We start from the raw sequence: 17,443 nt of genomic DNA, 5'->3' as shown, positions 1-17,443 counted from the left end.
GCTCAAAGCAACTATACAAAAACAAGATCCCACAACAAACAGGTGGGAAAAGGCTGCCTAAATATGATCCCCAATCAGAGACAACGATAGACAGCTGCCTCTGATTGGGAACCATACCAGGCCAACATAGAAATAACAAAACTAGAATGCCCACCCTAGTCACACCCCGACCTAACCAAAATAGAGAATAAAAAGGCTCTCTAAGGTCAGGGCGTGACATTAACATCCAGGCCGAAAGACGGCACCCTACACAGGGCAATGTCCCCAATCACTGCCCTGGGGCATTGGGATATTTTTTGTCCAGAGGAAAGAGTGCCTCCTACTTGCCCTCCAACACCACTTCCAGCAGCATCTGGTCTCCCATCTAGGGACCAATCAGGACCAACCCTGCTTAGCTTCAGAAGCAAGCCAGCAGTGGGATGCAGGGTGGTATGCTGCTGGCTAAGAGTGTACCAGAGACATTTCAAACCGGCTACTTTACATGGGGCCATAAAGCCCCTCTGTCCTTGGTCATGACACGAGTCACAAAGACGTCACAGTGCCTGCTTGACTGAACTCTTAGTGATTGTTGTTGAACTGCTTTCTTAAAAGACAGCTGTCATGCAATTCAACACAACAGACTGAGCACATGCACTGCAATACAAGCTACGTCATTTTCCAGAACCCATGAATAGCGAGAGTTACACACTCAGGATGGAAAACTAGAACAGTCAGTCACTGGTGACACTATACGGACAGACACTAATTGTCACTCGACTTTAAGGACTTTCAAAGAAGGAAGGGAAACAGGCTTATCAGTTTCAGTAATGAAATTAGGCTTTACTGTTCACAAGTCATAAAGTAGTGACATAAGATGGAAACCCCCTCAAAGTCATCCTCACTTGAATGGTTCAAATAGACACTGGAAACAGGATCAGCTAAAGGCGTCTGCAGGCTTTCCATCCGAAACAGTTTGTGCATATATTATAAAGACATTTTGACGTTTTTGTTCGTTTTGTTCTTTAGCAAAGGTTTTTCGGCTGTTCATAAGAACAAAAAAATTATTGAGGCAAGCAGAATTTCGGTAGCTGAAGTCTACGCCTCATTGGTCAGCAGTAGGGATTCTTCAAGTGTTTGTTGTCATTCACAACGATAGACGACTTGTTTTCATGCAAAAAATAGTTCCCTTGAGAAATACTGCACCAAACATCTTAGCGACTTCTAAATGAAAAACTTTTAAATGAATTACAGATTTTTTGAGTTATCTTAGATTAATTCTGACTAATTTGAGGAAGTGTATACTGGCTACGGCATCTCAAGGTGGACAAACAGTACTATTGCAACAGTACTTTTTTTTCTTTTCAAGCAAAAGTCTTCTAAGGGAGTATGCGAGCACACTTGTTCGGTTCACCTAGTTGAGTTATTGGGACTCACAGAACAGAGTCAGAGAGGGAGAGAGTAGGAGGGGCACAGGGTGCGGTTTTAGACTGCCAGCTGACTTGCGATTGGCTAACCTCTCAGCCAATGACTCCGAAGACAAATGAAGTGTCACAGAGAGAGATTAGATAAATAAGTGGAGTGAAGAGCAGGAGGCCTGCTCAGGTTTATTTCAATTTGGCAGAGTCGCCAGAGCGTGGCTGGGACTTCATCCCTAATGACCTAAGGGGGGATGGGAGGGAATGGGAGAGGGCTAGCTCTCCCTGAGTGTGTGTGTGTTACCCTAATGGTTGGAGGGGAGGCTGGAACAGAAACAAACAGAAGCTTATGTCCAGCGGATAGAGACCTGTTTTACTTAAACGTGATGGGTCAATAAATATTTAAAAAACATACATGACCAATTTAATAAAATAAGTAATAATTGCCTCTACATCCGTGTCTCATGTCTGTTTGCTCTTCTTGGTGAGGTAGCTCTGATAGTAGAAGTTTCTGAAGAGTACGATGAGGCTGAGGGAGTAGGCAAACACCACAGCATTCATGGAGTCTGGGAAGTCGCAGTCAGTGAACAGGTTGTAGCTGGTGTGGATGGTCACTATGAAAAACTGGAGCTGGGGTCACAGAGGGTCAACATAACCAGTGTCAATAAGAAGAAAGCTCAGTTGTGGGCTTCTAGTGTGACCACATTGAAAGTACACAGTTGTAGAGCCCATAAAAATAGTTCACGTATTCAGCACTGATGCAGCTTCATACAGTACATGCAGTATGATCCTATTGTCTTCACACAACAGTTATTAGCGGGGGTCTTACAATAAGGCTTCAGGGTTAATAAGGTCAGTGATGATCTCAAAACATGGCTAAAACTATCATGTTGATATCATGGATGGTCAGTCTTTGCAGACATAGCTCTTGCTTTGAATTTGAGAGTGGTTCCTGTTCTCCAGGCCCATCCCTCAACGTTTTACCAAAACACAGGTGGGAAGACAGTTTTGTTACTGTTTCAATTAAGGATTCCAGCTGATAATGCAAAATGTAGATTTCTGCCGAAATAGACATACCCAAAAGTAATTATTTTTCATGAGATGGCCATAAACAATAACTAGTTAATTGCTGCATAGTTCTAGGAAGGTCTGGTTAAACATAGTTGTACATTGCTGAAGTGTACTTACTTTCGAGGATACAAGCTCAAGTAAATATTACAAATATTATAAAAATATACAGTACCAGTCAAAAGTTTGGACACACCTACTCATTCCAGGGTTTTTCTTATTTTTCTTATTTTCTACATAAAGTAGTGAAGTCATCAAAACTATGAAATAACACATATGGAATCATGCATTAATCAAAAAAGTGTTAAAGAAATGAAAATATATTTTTATATTTGAGATCTTCAAAGTAACCACCCTTTGCCTTGATGACAGCTTTGCACACTCTTGGCATTCTCTCAACCAGCTTCATGAGGTAGTCACCTGGAATGCATTTCAATTAAAAGGTGTGCCTTGTTAAAAGTTAATTTGTGGAATTTCTTTCCTTCTTAATGCATTTGACCCAATCATTTGTGTTGTAACAAGGTAGGGGTGGTATACAGAAGATATCCCTATTTGGTAAAATACCAAGTCCATATTATGGCAAGAACAGATGAAATAAGCAAAGAGAAACGACAGTCCATCATTATTTTAAGACATGAAGGTCAGTCGCAAAAACCATCAAGCAGCCAACAAGTGCTCAGCATATGTGGGAACTCCTTCAAGACTGTTGGAAAATAATTCCTGGTGAAGCTGGTTGAGAGAATGCCAAGAGTGTACAAAGCTGTCATCAAGGCAAAGGGTGGCTACTTGGAAGAATCTAAAATATTAAATATATTTTCATTTGTCCAAACTTTTGACTGGTACTGTATGTTCAACAAAAGTGGAATAGCTCTTGAAATGACTGAAATGCTTTCTAAATAAATAAATACAATTAGAAACAACTTACTATGAGATTTAATATTTATTTTAACTGTAAAATAAATATGATTGCATTTAGTGACAGTACAAATGTGGCCCCATTTCATGTAACTGAAGACAGAGCATTTTCTGCCAAGCCTCCTCTGAGCAACGCCATTCGAATTGCTGCAGACTCGTTACAACTTCAGCTTTACACACAAAGTGAGTTTGTCCCTCTGTGACCAAAAGAAAGTGGTCGTGTTTCAATTCTATGAAATTATTTACAATGTTTTCATGTTGAGAGTTCTAAATCCGGCTGAGAATATCACAGTGAGATGAAACCACGATAGCTGAAATCGCTAGACTCTCCCCTTTAATATGTCGTCTCAGTTGCTCAGAGGGAGAGCAAATCTATTATTTGTCTGGATAAGCCAGAAAATGTGACATGTCACTCCCTATGCTAATGTGGGGTATGAAAACGTATACTTCAAGCCAGGTCTACTGACAGAGAGCAGACGGATGGGGCTTTCTGCCAATATAAGGCACTGGACCCTGTGAAGTTCACATAGTGCTTTGTATAGCAACATGTCAGTCAGAACCGGTAATATAGGGGACTTAACATTAAAGGGGTTTTAAAGCCCTTTGAGGTTCTTAGGGTAAAATCCCCTACAGGATATAAAGTAAATGTACATTTGTATTATCTAGACTCTAGTGAATGTACTGTATGGGCGCCATTTTGGAGGCCATACTGTAGCAGAGGCTCTGCATCAAGGCGACTCTACTCACCAGCTGCAGGGAGGTGAGGTAGCGCTTCCACCACAGATACTGCTGCATGTGAGGCCCCAGCGCTGCCAGCCCATAGTATAGATACATCACCACATGCACCAATGAGTTGATAAGGCCTATAAGGAAGGCTGGAGGGAGGAGAACACACAATACACAGAGATTGGGCGATTCATTCAGTCATAAGTTTACAGCAGTTCTTCATTTATTACAAGGTCAGTTGTTTATAACTTGTTTCTAAAGCTGGGTTCTTTAATTGAATGACAAGGTTTTGATTCATCCTTTATTTTATCTCAAGGCGTAACTAACTATCTGCCCATCTTAGTACATGCAATGTGAAAATAAATAGCCAGGCTGTGTTGACTATCTTTAAACCAAAAGGAGGGCAAATGCTGCACTAAGATGCTTCTCCAGCTGTTCTCTGCAAACTCACCGCCATTTTAAACAAATTATACAGCATCTTAGTGCCAAAAACTTGTCTTAATCCTGGCCGTTCTGTTCCTAGCTGGTCTATTTTGATCACTGCTTTGACCACTGCAAATGTCCTTTTCAAATAGCAGGGGTATGGAACAGTTCCAAGGACACTGTAGGTATCACGGCATGTGTTCCAGATTCATTGAAATGTCAGGTGCATTTCAATGTGTGGGTGTGTGTACTGTATGTCTCCTACAGAACAAGTCCTGTATGAATAGCCTAATCATTATTTCAACCAAGACTGAGCAGGAAGCAGACACAAGAAATAGATTGTGCAGTGCCATACTGTTACATATAGGACAGAACTGTCTGGGTCTAACACTGGGTAAATGAATCACCGTCTCGGCTGTAGTAATGTGACAACCCTTACACTGGCCTCCTGCCACGTATTTGACCCCAGCCCACCAGTTGAAGATCATGGTGCCGTGGTGGTAGACATGCAGGAACGTCAGCTGACTGTTCTTCTTCCTCAGGATGAAGAAAAGCTGGAAGAGACGTGTCATATTTCATTTATTTATCAAACATGACAGATATACAAGAATATGACAAGAAACACAATTAGCTACAGTCACATGGACAGAAGACAGCACATTAAAGATGTCTTGATAGAAGAGATGTAATAAGAGCACACCGTTCTTGCTTCAACCTGGGATAGTAGAATCCCTGATGTGTACTTACAGTGTCACTGAGCTCGATGACTTTGGAGAAGAAGAACCACCAGCAGACCGTGGCCATCTGTTCAGAACACACAGAAGATACATTTCAGCAGTAGGTTAAGATTAGAAACCATTTACATACAGTATATGTACATTAAGGCAATTGCAAAGCATTGCAGTGGATATGAGTTACCCGCATTGCCAGTGGGCTGGTGTTGTAGTCCACAGGCTGACATAATATACTATAATTTGCCAACCAGGATGACGCTGTGAACTGAGGAGAGAGTAAAATGCATTAAAATACTATATGCTTACAGGTAGAGAAATAGCAACTCATCATCACTTATTTACACATACACTATATAACAAGGATGTAGATAGGTACTGTAATGTGTACAATAGATCCAAAGCACATCCAATATGAGTAAAATAGCTACACGTTATCCATGCTTTCCACTGTTTCCATACCTCATAGAACATGTAGGCAGACAGGCAGACCATAGCAAAGTTGTAAATGATGAGCACAGGCTTGAGGTTGACTGGCTGTCTCTGAGCCATCAGCTTGGGGCCCACCCATATGAGGACCAGGTAGCACAGAAAGATGCAAGTGATTGGCACAGGTGAGTACACCAGCAACCAGCTGTCAGTTCTTTTGTCTGAAAGCACACAGAGACCGCATTACTATAGGATAAGAAAATGGATAGGTGAAGCAATGATTTACATATGTTGGTCTTGTACTGGTAACTTCAGTCAGCACTGTCTGGTTTTAGAAGCTGGGCACAGTTACCTCCATTATCTAGCACCCCTTGGTAGAACAGTTGGATTTTCTGCCATGTTGTGGCCATCCCTAAACGCTGCAAAAATGCATTATATGATGAGTTAAATGCATTTTATCACTTTACATTATATAAAGTAAATATTCACTCTGATGAAGCTATCCAAATAGTTGGTGTGAATTATTTGCTCCTAGAAGTTTACATTTTATAACTCACATAGCAGATTTCAGAAGGATGTCTATGCAAGCGACAGTACTGCCACCTAACGTCAGATTGGTAAATTATGAAAAGGGTCACAATTGCAAAACACGCACAGAAATACTGTATCTGAGACGTTTTGTTGATAGGCTACTCAAATCAGTCGGCCGGCTGGATAAGCTAAAGTAGGTTTAGCTTCTTGCTTCAGGAGGATTTAGAAAATCCCTGACACAACGACACAGCATATTGAACCTCGGATAACCTCTTCTGTATTTTAACTCTCTGTCGCCTACAAGAGTTACACTTTTATGATTTTTTCTCTCTCACAGAAGTGTGTATAGCTCTTTATGAAATAACAAGGTGTTGGCATGAATAGTGGTATAGATAATAATGGTGATGATACAATTATGAAGGTATTTCTCTTGGTTATACCACTACAGTCTAGGCTAGAGGGACATTCCTTTTAGGAATGACAAAATAACTATTTAGGCTAGGCCTAACTGATTTTGTCATACGAAAGTCATTTATAATAGGCTGTAATTGTCTATTTTCAGGTGCGAGATTAACAGAACTTACTTCGTAGGCTGCACTCATCGACCGGAATGCACAAATTGCAGATCTGATGGTCGCAAACCATCTAACCATGGTTGAATTTGTCCGCCATCCAGCGCAGCATTCTCTCTGAGTGTTGATGGCGATATGAGTGAGCTGAATTGTCGTTTACCATCACCCCCCGCGGCAATGAGGTAATCCACCTGCTGTGCATGGTATTTTAGCCTATAGCCGAGCCCTAGGCTATCTATTTCATGCCTTGCCCACTTGTGAGAAGCTATTTAACTTGAATAAATGTATGGTTTCAAAGAATAGTAAATAGATATAGGCCCAAACACAAACAGTAACATTTACCTATTATTTGTTAGGAAATAGCCTATGAGTTTACATAAAGGTGAAACAATATTGACGCTCAGTGCTTGATTTAGACAGGAGCTCACCAGTACTCTGGCACCTCAAATGTTCTAATGCTTGAGCTCTTGTTCTTCATAGAATAATTTGCTCAAAAGTATTGTGGAGCTCCTGCACCTAAATATAAACAGTACCGGCACCCAACACCAGTACCGGCACCTATTTCAGTCCAAGTCAAACACTTAATGACACTGAGATGTAGCCCTACTGCTCATTAACAATGTATGGCTCACAGGTCAGTAGGAGCAAGGTAAGACTCATTCAACTAATTCAGCTCACCAACCGCTTCTCTGGCACATCAGTGATAGAGCAACAGAGTTGTTCATCAGCTCAGAGTCAGACTAGATCCAAACTGCATTACGAATTCCCTACTTCTGTCTGCCCCCTCCCCACTGTCTGCCCTGGGTGCTTGTCTTAGATCACTTTATGAAACTCGTATTATTTCTACTTTTTAAGTTTTGCTGATGATGTATTCATATTCGGGTTCCTCCCTGTATCCACTGACAGTAACTCCAGACCAGTGGTGTAAAGTACTTAAGTAAAAATACTTGAAAGTATTACTTAAGTCATTTTTTTTGGTACTGTATCTGTATCTGTACTTTACTATTTATATTTTTAACAACTTTTACTTCACCACATTCCTAAAGAAAATGATGTACTTTCTACTCCATACATTTTCCCTGACACCCAAAAGTACACATTTTGAATGCTTAGCAGGACAGGCCAATTGTCTAATTCACACACTTATAAAGAGAACATTTCTGGTCATCCCTACTGCCTCTGATCTGACGGACCCACTAAACACATGTTTGTTTGTAAATTATGTCTGAGTTGGAGCGTGCCCCTGGCTATCCGTAACTTAACATTTTTTGAAAATGGTGCCGTCTGGTTTGCTTAATACAAGGAATTTGAAATTATTTATACTTTTACTTTTGGTACTTAAGTATACTTTAGCAATTACATTTACTTTTGATACTTAAGTATTTTTAAAACCAAATACGTTTAGACTTTTACTCAAGTAGTATTTTACTGGGTGTTCTTTCACGTTCACTTGAATTATTATATATTAAGGTATCTTTACTTTTACTCAAGTATGACAGTTGGGTACTTTTCCCACCACTGCTCCAGACAAGCAAAATAAATCTACCCTGCCCCACCCTTTATAACATAGAAACACAACATATTGAAATGATTTTGATTACATTAATACAACAACATAATCATAAGTTTAATTGTGAATTCAGATTAGTTATATAGAACATAGTAGGCTTAGGCTACCTGCTTGTGAATAACCAGTATCTAACCATGGAACAACCAGCAACCTGGAACGTAAATCTTATGTCGGAGTCCGGAATGTATATATCATATATGTATATATACACTACCTTTCAAAAGTTTGGGGTCACTTAGAAATGTCCTTGTTTTCCATGAAAACATACATGAAATTAGTTGCAAAATGAATAGGAAATATAGTCAAGACGTTGACAAGTATACCCTGAAGTCATGCACACTGCCCTGCATGGGTTCGGTGACTTTCAGTCCAACTTTCCTTAGCACAGCATCTGTCTACAGACACCTCCGTAAGGTTTGACCTGCAGACTTCATAAACTGCAGAGGAGAGCAGGACCTGTCACCAGACCACATGTAGGGAAGACATACTGTATTTCAAGGGCCTAAATAATTCCAGTTTACTGTACAGGTTTGCCTTATCAGACACAATTGACAGGTACAGACAAAATCTAATTTAATTCATACAAAACTATTTATCGGACGGTCAAGTCACTGACACAAGCCACCACCACCACCACCATGCTAATTAACAATTACTCATCTCAGAAACGATGTTAATTGGAGTCCTGTTTATCTGCATCTGACCCATGATTGTGGTGGTGCTGATGATGCTGCTGGTGGTGGGCGTACTGATGATGCTGGTGATGTATGTGTGACATGTTACCACCCCCCTCAGACGACATCTGGCGTCCATCAATTGGAACTGGGTTGCTGACAGTATCGACATCAATAGACCTCACTGTATCAACCACTGTGCTGTCTGTCTCGTTAACACGCATCTCTGAACTGCTCAGTGTCTCGTTTCTCTGGGTGCTGTTCCACCTAGCTGAGGAGGTTGTGTTGGAGTCCACCTGTAGAAGAGTAGAACAAACTAAAGTTAACAAAATACGTACAAGCTAAAAATACACCTAGGAGATCCGCAGAGAGATCTCTATTATTTGGTTCACTAATCAGAACCTTTATTACGCTACAAAGCCAAATCATAGAGAATTACTAGAAAGAGAAGAGTCTGTGGTGTTTTCCTGTTTTAGTAATTCTATTTCTATGGAGCACTTCTGCAGACAGTAGTGTTTTCAATTGAGAAGCCAAACTGAAATGAAATGTCTGCAGTTCCCTTAAGAATTGTGCTTTCACTTACGGTGCAGTTGCCACAGATGTCCTTGTGGTAGGTGGCTCTGACGGCTGCCTCTATGTAGGGGTAGTGGAGGAAGCTGTAGGGTAGGACTATGTGGAACGTCAGTCTCCCACATCTGTCAGAGAGAGGAGGGGATAGGAGAGAGATACATTACATGGCCACACGAATGAGGTGTCACACCAGTTCTAAAGATCTCTGTAGATAGAAAATGTCTCAATAAAACCTGATAGATACTTCATACCATTAAAGTCAAAGAGCAGTGATAAGCTTTAGATTAGGGCTGACGGGTTTCCTTCAATCAATACAAGCCCATTCCTTATTCATGAGAGATGTATCATTTTGAGAAACAACATGACAGTATTTTGGGCCTCTTTGATGGCTCTTATCTGTCATATTGAAGTGAAGAAGTAATTCAGTTACTCTTGGAGGACAGTGGAAGTTGAAAAAATGACTTATTTATTGTTTAACTTCTTGACGCTAGGAGGCAGAATTTTTATGTTTGGAAAAATAACGTTCCCAATGTAAACGGCCTATTTCTCAGGCCCAGATACTAGAATATGCATATAATTGACAGATTAGGATAGAAAACACTCTAAAGTTTCCAAAACTGTCAAAATATTGTCTGTGAGTATAACAGAACTGATTTTGCAGGCGAAAACCTGAGGAAATCCAACCCGGAAGTGCCTCTTATTTGGAAAAAATCCCTGTTCCATTGCCTGCCTATCCTCCATTTAAATTAAGACCCAAAAGAGTGAAATTGTGAAAATGATGATAATGCCCTGTTAGTGTAAGAGCTGTTTAAAATGTCAGCATGTTTTGGTGGGATGGTGTTTTGGTCTGTAAATTAGTTAATAGACCAATAAGAAAGAGAGTTCCAAACCTCTGCCAGTAACTGTTCGTTTTCAGTTTCCCCCTCCCCACTCAAGACCACTCCCAGACAGTCCTAGAAAAATTATTGCTGGAGAAATGTATCTTTGATAAGAAGCTATTTTTTCAAAAAGTTTACATTTTAATTGAAAACAATCACCATTAGGTAGGCCTACTTAATTGTTACCCAGAAATCATTTGATATCGAGAAAAAAAACTGCTGCATTGGACCTTTAAGTAAAACCAAGGCATTTCGGCTCTTATCATGGTTCATCAGGGTTTTTGCGCCTCAATTTCTGCACCTTGGTTGGAAAGCGAGGTAATAGCGGCAGTGTTACCTTCCATTATTACCTGTCATATACCAGGAAGTCGTCCTTGTCTCCATCCAAGGCCTCCCAGACGTCGTCCTGTAACGGGGCCTGTTGGTAGACAGGGATGCCCGGGGGGGCCCTCCTCTTCAGCTCCCAGTACATGGCTCTGGACTGGGCCTCCCTCTCGTTCACGATGAGGAACGACACGTCTGTCAGGTTGCTGCGGAGCAGCTTGTCACGCAGGCCTCCTAGTCTACTCAGCAGCAACAGGGACAATGGCAGATCAGTCATGACGAGGTGCCACTTGATTGCCACTAGATGGCGTTATTTACTAATTTCCCATTCTTTCATAATTCAGATAATTTCTCTCTACTGTTTGGGAAGGCTGCTCTCAATAAATCTGAAATGGATCACCAGCAGCATTACATCAACAACTTTACATACATTTGTTTGTAAATACATTATTATTACATGATTTCTATACCAAATCTTTGCACAGTGGTATAATAACAGTATGTTGCAGTAGGTCTACAGTAATGTTATGCAAGACAGATTCGGAAGACTTCTCTCTTACTTGGAGGCCTGTGTGAGGCAGAAGTGTCAGCTGGCTTTCAGCAGAGCCAGAACAACTACATTTCCCAGCAGCTCCTTCATGGGTGCCCCATGGCCCTTGATCTCCCAGTGTGGTGCAGCCTTGCAGATCTTGGAGGCATCATTGTCCCCTTCTACTAACAGAGGCGATGCGTATAGGAGCACTGGCAGAGCAGCACACAGCCACAGAGTCAAGAGACTCTGCATCATGTAATCCAAATATCACCTAAAAAGAGTTCCAAGAGAGAGGCCGATGTCAGAAGTTCATTTTCAGATGTGATGGTCATTACAACTCTTCGTATGTATCACTAGCAAGGAACATAGCCATAGTCTCTGCTACATACAGTATGCAAAATATGGACTTCTGAATGGCATGATACCTGGACTGACCTCTGTCCTCGTTGAGCCTCTCTTCTGCTTCACACAACTAAGCAATACAATGTTACGCTGCTGTTTTTAAGCCCTTATCTCAGGTAAGCACTGCCCCCAAAACAAACAGAGTAAGCCACTGTTTACTTTAGGGTAAGAGGGTTGTGAAACCCAACACTAACCTGTCAATTCCAGATATGTTTTCTTCTCTATGAGGCTACAATTTTGGATAATGTAATTCATGGTAAGGAAAATTGGTCAAATGGTATTGTATTCTAATAAATGTTATAGACACCAGATCCAAGGCACTGAATTCCATGCTCATTCCATGCTGATTCCATGCTGATTCCATGCTGATTCCATGCTCATTCCATGCTCATATACTGTGTGTGATGGCTGACAAATAATGCCAAAACATGAAAACTATAGAACAAAAAGTGTTGTGTAAATCTTCAAAAACAACATTATCAAACTGATTGTATATATACTCCACAATGAGAAATCATTGATCACAATTTAGCAAGGTTTACCAAGAAGTGGGTCAGGGGTCCAACTGTGTGGGAGTAGAATAAATGCGTGACATACAAACACGTCTACAAGTAGCATGTCTGATTCTGAGAACTCCAAATAAATTCAGCACCAATGGTCTTTTCATATTTGGAGTAATAAAAATCACAAACGTCTTTTCTGCCCCTCTTTTGGCTCTCAGAATTTTGGAAAAACACTGCAGTTGATTTTGACCACATAAACAGCAATGCTCTTTCTACCCTGAATGATTAGGTCAAAGTACAGTACAGGCTAAAAGTAAATCTACAGGGTGATGGGCATGGCTTTTCAAAGGTCACAACATTCCAGAGGAGCGCTATAGATATGAATACAAATCCAAATATAATAAATATGTGAACAGAATAGTTGCTGTTTCAAGAATCAGTTTCATAGTATCTATACTGAACAAAAATATCAATGCAACATGCAGTTACTGAGTTACAGTTCATATAAGGAAATCAGTCAATTTAAATAAATTCATTAGGCCCTAATCTATGGATTTCACATAACTGGACAGGGGCTCAGCCATGGATGGGCCTGGAAGGGGATAGGCCCACCCACTTAGGAGCCAACCAATCAGAAGGCGTTTTACCCCACAAAAGGGCTTCATTACAGACAGAACTACTCAGTTTCATCAGCTGTCCGGATGGCTGGTCTCAGACGTTCCCGCAGGTGAAGAAGCCGGATGTGGCATCCTGGGCTGGCATGGTTACACGTGATCTGCGGTTGTGAGGCCGGTTGGACGTACTGCCAAATTCTCTAAAAAGACGTTGGAGGCAGCTTACGGTAGAGAAATGAACATTCAATTCTCTGGCAGCAGCTCTGGTGGACATTCCTGCAGTCAACATGCCAATTGGATGCTCGCTCAAAACTTGAGACATCTGTGGCGTTGTGTTGTGTGACAAAACTGCACAAGGTGCACCTGTGTAATGATCATGCTGTTTAATCAGCTTCTTGATGTCACACATGTCAGATGGATGGATTATCTGGGCAAATGAGAAATGCTCAATAACACAGATCTAAACAAATTTGTGCACAACATTTGAGAGTAAGAAGCTTTTTGTGCGTATGGAACATTTCTGGGATCTTTAATTTCAGTTCATGAAACATGGAACCAACACTTTACATGTTGCGTTTATATTTTTGTTCAGTATAGTTATAGTGCTATGAGTAAGGTATGGTCTCCTTTGCAAAACAATGTTTCACACCGTTGACAAAAGTGAACACTTCAACATCACAAAAAACAAAAGCCACAAACATAGGCAGCCTACTTGATAGTAGTGATGGGAGTAAAAGAAAAAAAATCGAGTTACATATTGGTATATTTTTTTGACGATGTATCATTTTGACAATATCTCAATATTATATTTTACGCTGGTTGACTGTACCTGCACCAAAACTCTAGTATAACTTCTTCATAGCTTGTTCTCCATCTTCTTTTTAAATAGGGAGCCAATTTGTTTTCAGCACTTTTATTTCCATGACTGATCAAAACTTGTTTTCTCTAGGCTCTTTCTTGTCCCTTTGCAGAAGACATATGAGCGATATGTTTGGAACACTTGACTAAGAGTTGAGGAGACTGACTGCATCACTTCTTTTTATAAGAAACATTGATGTGTTAAAAATCCCAAATTGTTTGCAGTCAACTTACACACAGCTCTGACACAGACACTTACCCCACCAGGGGTCTTTTCACAGTGCCCAAATCTTGAATAAATTGAAGAAAGCGTACAGTATTATATAGAGCCATTATTGCATGGAGCTCCGTTCCATCTCATATTGCTCAAATGAACAGCAAATCAAAAAAAAAAACAGATAAAGCAACACCTCTACCCTGTTTGACCTAGAGGGTTTGTGTGTATGTATTGATATGTAGGCTACGTATGCCTTTTTTTTTTGTCTATTAATGTTCTGCATTATGTCACATTTCATGTTTTGTGTTGACCCCAGGAAGAGTTTTTGCTGCAACAGCTAAGGGGATCCTAATAAAATACCAAACATCGAATCGCAATAAAAGTATTGTGATAATACTGTATCATGAGGTCCCTGGCAATTCCCAGCATTACTTGATAGATTTCTTTATTATTTTACAGTACCATTGTTTTGATCAGGGTACTGTATACTCTCCTGCCTCTTTAGTGTGTTTTCTACAAACCTCCTCCCACCCAGAGGTTCTGCTTGCTGGCTAATATCCCATTAGTGATTGTAACAAAATAAGCCTCAGGTTATTCAGCCTAAGTTCAGGTGGAGCAGCCAGTATACAATGCAGCTACCACAGTTCTCCAAAGGCTGCATACTGCATTGCAGTTTCCAAATGCAGCTAAACAGATTCCCATTACAAAATACAAACGAATCATCCAATTTGTCCACTTAACATAAGTGACAATGAAGAACAACTAAAAACTCTGCAAACGGGTTAAAATTCTGCTCTTCCTTTGCATTTGTCAAACATTCTCAGCTGAAGAAAAAAGGTGTACAGCAAATGATTTAGCGTAGCTTCTGAAGTATGACCTCACATTGAGCACAGAAAGGTGATTTGAAATTGCAGCTTCAAAGCTTAAAGGAGCAATCAGCAGTTGCTACATACATTTTTGGACATAGAAATTAATGATATGTACCCATTGATTCTTGAAGAATATAACTTATGAACTTAGTTCAACTGTCGTACCCCATTAGAACTCCAAATATAAGCTTGTTTTACTCCAATGTTTATAGACAAAGAAAATGTAACAAACACTATATAAACCTCAAGACATTGTTAAAATTATAATTTTGATATCATGGATGGTCAATCCTTGCATCCATAGGTCTATGAATTTGAGAGTGATTCAATTTCTCCAGCCCCATCTCAGCTTTTTACTGATCCAGGGGTGAGGAGGTCGCTTTGTTATTGTTTCTTCTGCCGATTGCCGCTTTAAGGCAGATGACTGCTGCTCTTTATTGTTTTGAAGGAGCTTATGTTTCATTCCCAAAATAAACACCAACTTCTTTAGCATGAGTAAACCATTCTAAAAAAACACTTAAGTGAAACCAAGTCCAGAAGCAAGAACGCTTTAACACTAACATCTCCCATTGTGCATATGCTTCCACATTTTCTTCACCGCATAGGCCTAGTAGCTGTCGTCAGTCTTTGTTATATTGTCCTGTCATTTTGCATTGCATTCTTCAAAATGAAACACATATTCAAACAAATTGATCAAAAATCTCTCTTTCATGAGTCATGACATCACTCCAATGAAAGCCTCCTCATTGTCCCCATCTCCCTCTGGACTGTCACATGTAGATATGATTCCTAGACCAAGCTCTGCAAGCTCATCACAGCCCATGGCTGTCGTCACCATGATTTTTTCCTCCAGGCGGTTGCATAAAGTTCTATAAGAGGGCAATGGGTAGCCTAACTCCCGAAGGAATTCGTAACCCTTGGCACCAACTGCACATCGGATTTTACGAGCCTTCAGCACTGTCTCGTGGGACCACACAGCTCTCCGGGAACGCTTGGTCAGGGTCAGGGCACGGATCTGGTCTTCATACAGAAATGTCTGGAGGCCCCTCTCTATTCTGTCCAGCTTGAACATCCTCTTCTTCATTTCCTCAGCCTGCACACAAGTTAACATGTTGAGGAGGTGTTATCTTTTCCAAGATTCTCACAAAATGTTATGTTTTTCTTCTGTGAGAAAATTGTAATGACTGAAAGCGTAAAGGGTCCATTGTATAATTTCACATAACATAATAATTTACACTGACAAGATTTGACTAGAGAAAGATGTTTTAGGAAATATGAGGCAATAGTCTGAAATTAGTTGGGAAAAGGGAGCTACCAACACACCTCTTTCTGAAGTCTGGCAGTGTGTTGCATTTCTTGTTCCAGCAGGGTTTTGTAAGGTTGACAATGGGTGCAGGGACGTTCCTCTGCCTTGTGTAGTTCATCAGCATCTTCCTCCATGCCCAGAGTTGGTTGCCGCCGTGCATAGCCATGATCCCCCACATTCAGATCTCTCTCTACTAGATATACAGAGAACATTAACAACACATCTGAATCACTCACTTGATCCACTGTTACAATCAGGAACTAACAGTTAAAAAAAAAAATTGTTAGCACAACTGGACCAACATTTGCATTAGGCCTACTAGTATTCAACAATAGTAGGCTATCTGATGTGTCAATATCTATTTTGACAGATGTTGTGATTTTGAGAAATAAAGAAAAAAGTAGTTACCTGGCTCTGGTTTGAAAGGTAGCACTATCTGTGGGGTGATGGGATAAGGTGGATTTTGCACACTGAAAAGAGTGGGGATAGCGTTTGGTTTCAGCTTCTTTCCCCCTGCTGGCGACCTGGCTATTTCTTCAAACTGACTCAGCTCAAAATGGTCCTGCAAGAAGACATAGCTGTAGGATTAGCTGGCTAAATATCGATGTATTTTCTCTTGGTGCATTATATAATTGCACTAAATCAATTAAGTTATTATATTCAAAGTGTAGACAAACATGTCAACATGTTTTGTTCTAATTTGGAGTTGGGAATTGTTGACTGGTGGACCAAACTAGCTAACGTTAGCTAGCCAGTAAGGTTAACATTAGTCACCCATAAACTTGCCTGGCACAGTCTGGAATGTGGAGTTGGTACAAAATTACGCCGGCAGTTTACAAGCCATTTATTCTTGCGTACAGGCTCTTTTGGAAAACGAAATAGTTGCTTCCCAATGGTTGTTGAGTTTGAGCAATTTGGAGCGGAACACCCACCCATACCTATCGAGCTAACAAGTCAAAACTGCTGAATGCAGCTAGCTAGCAAGCGAACTATAGCCCCAGTTACTTGCATTCCAATCAAACAGAGCTAGCTTGGAGCTAGCGAAGGCTACCAGAACTTTACACTTGTTCTCATAGGAAACAAAACTAAATAGAACATGGTTGAAACATGAGCTCACGTAAGATATTTTATCATCCCAAAGGTTCACAAAAGTATTAAGCGATGTTAGCATGCCAAATAATATGAAATTGCAAAGTAAATAATTTCCGACTTTGTTTGAGCCAAAATGGCGCACTTGCCCTCAACGGTTGTTTGATAACGTCACGGGTTTGAGCTGCCCATATGACTGCATGTTTCAAATATTTCATCAAGAGAACTATAAAGTACCCTTCATTAAA

The 17,443-nt window shown here is 40.5% G+C and overlaps 2 protein-coding genes and 1 pseudogene across 4 annotated transcripts; all 3 read right to left on the bottom strand.

Annotated features, from left to right (window-relative positions):
* Nucleotides 1-374: 374 nt before the first annotated feature.
* LOC120055884 (elongation of very long chain fatty acids protein 4-like) lies at nt 375-7,777 on the bottom strand. 2 transcript variants are annotated; one of them, XM_039003919.1, is made up of 7 exons: nt 6,039-7,777; nt 5,720-5,907; nt 5,445-5,525; nt 5,274-5,330; nt 4,966-5,080; nt 4,125-4,252; nt 375-2,024 (listed from the first exon to the last, which is right to left on the bottom strand). In XM_039003919.1, the coding sequence occupies exons 1-7, from the start codon at nt 6,094-6,096 to the stop codon at nt 1,857-1,859; spliced, it is 795 nt and encodes a 264-aa protein (XP_038859847.1). In that variant the 5' UTR covers nt 6,097-7,777; the 3' UTR covers nt 375-1,856. The 2 variants fall into 2 exon arrangements, with proteins under 2 accessions (XP_038859847.1, XP_038859848.1); XM_039003920.1 differs by lacking the exon at nt 375-2,024 and adding an exon at nt 3,390-3,574.
* Nucleotides 7,778-8,386: 609 nt separating this feature from the next.
* On the bottom strand, nt 8,387-11,878 carry LOC120055883 (annotated as a pseudogene).
* A 1,490-nt stretch (nt 11,879-13,368) lies between these two features.
* Nucleotides 13,369-17,340, bottom strand: LOC120055882 (THAP domain-containing protein 1-like). 2 transcript variants are annotated; one of them, XM_039003915.1, is made up of 4 exons: nt 16,893-17,340; nt 16,515-16,668; nt 16,124-16,299; nt 13,369-15,893 (listed from the first exon to the last, which is right to left on the bottom strand). In XM_039003915.1, the coding sequence occupies exons 1-4, from the start codon at nt 17,040-17,042 to the stop codon at nt 15,516-15,518; spliced, it is 858 nt and encodes a 285-aa protein (XP_038859843.1). In that variant the 5' UTR covers nt 17,043-17,340; the 3' UTR covers nt 13,369-15,515. The 2 variants fall into 2 exon arrangements, with proteins under 2 accessions (XP_038859843.1, XP_038859846.1); XM_039003918.1 differs by having other exon boundaries at nt 16,124-16,296.
* Nucleotides 17,341-17,443: the final 103 nt, after the last annotated feature.

Source organism: Salvelinus namaycush, chromosome 11 (genome assembly GCF_016432855.1).
Source record: "Salvelinus namaycush isolate Seneca chromosome 11, SaNama_1.0, whole genome shotgun sequence".
NCBI classification, from domain to species: Eukaryota; Metazoa; Chordata; class Actinopteri; order Salmoniformes; family Salmonidae; genus Salvelinus; species Salvelinus namaycush.
This window is presented reverse-complemented; position numbering and strand designations above follow the sequence as displayed.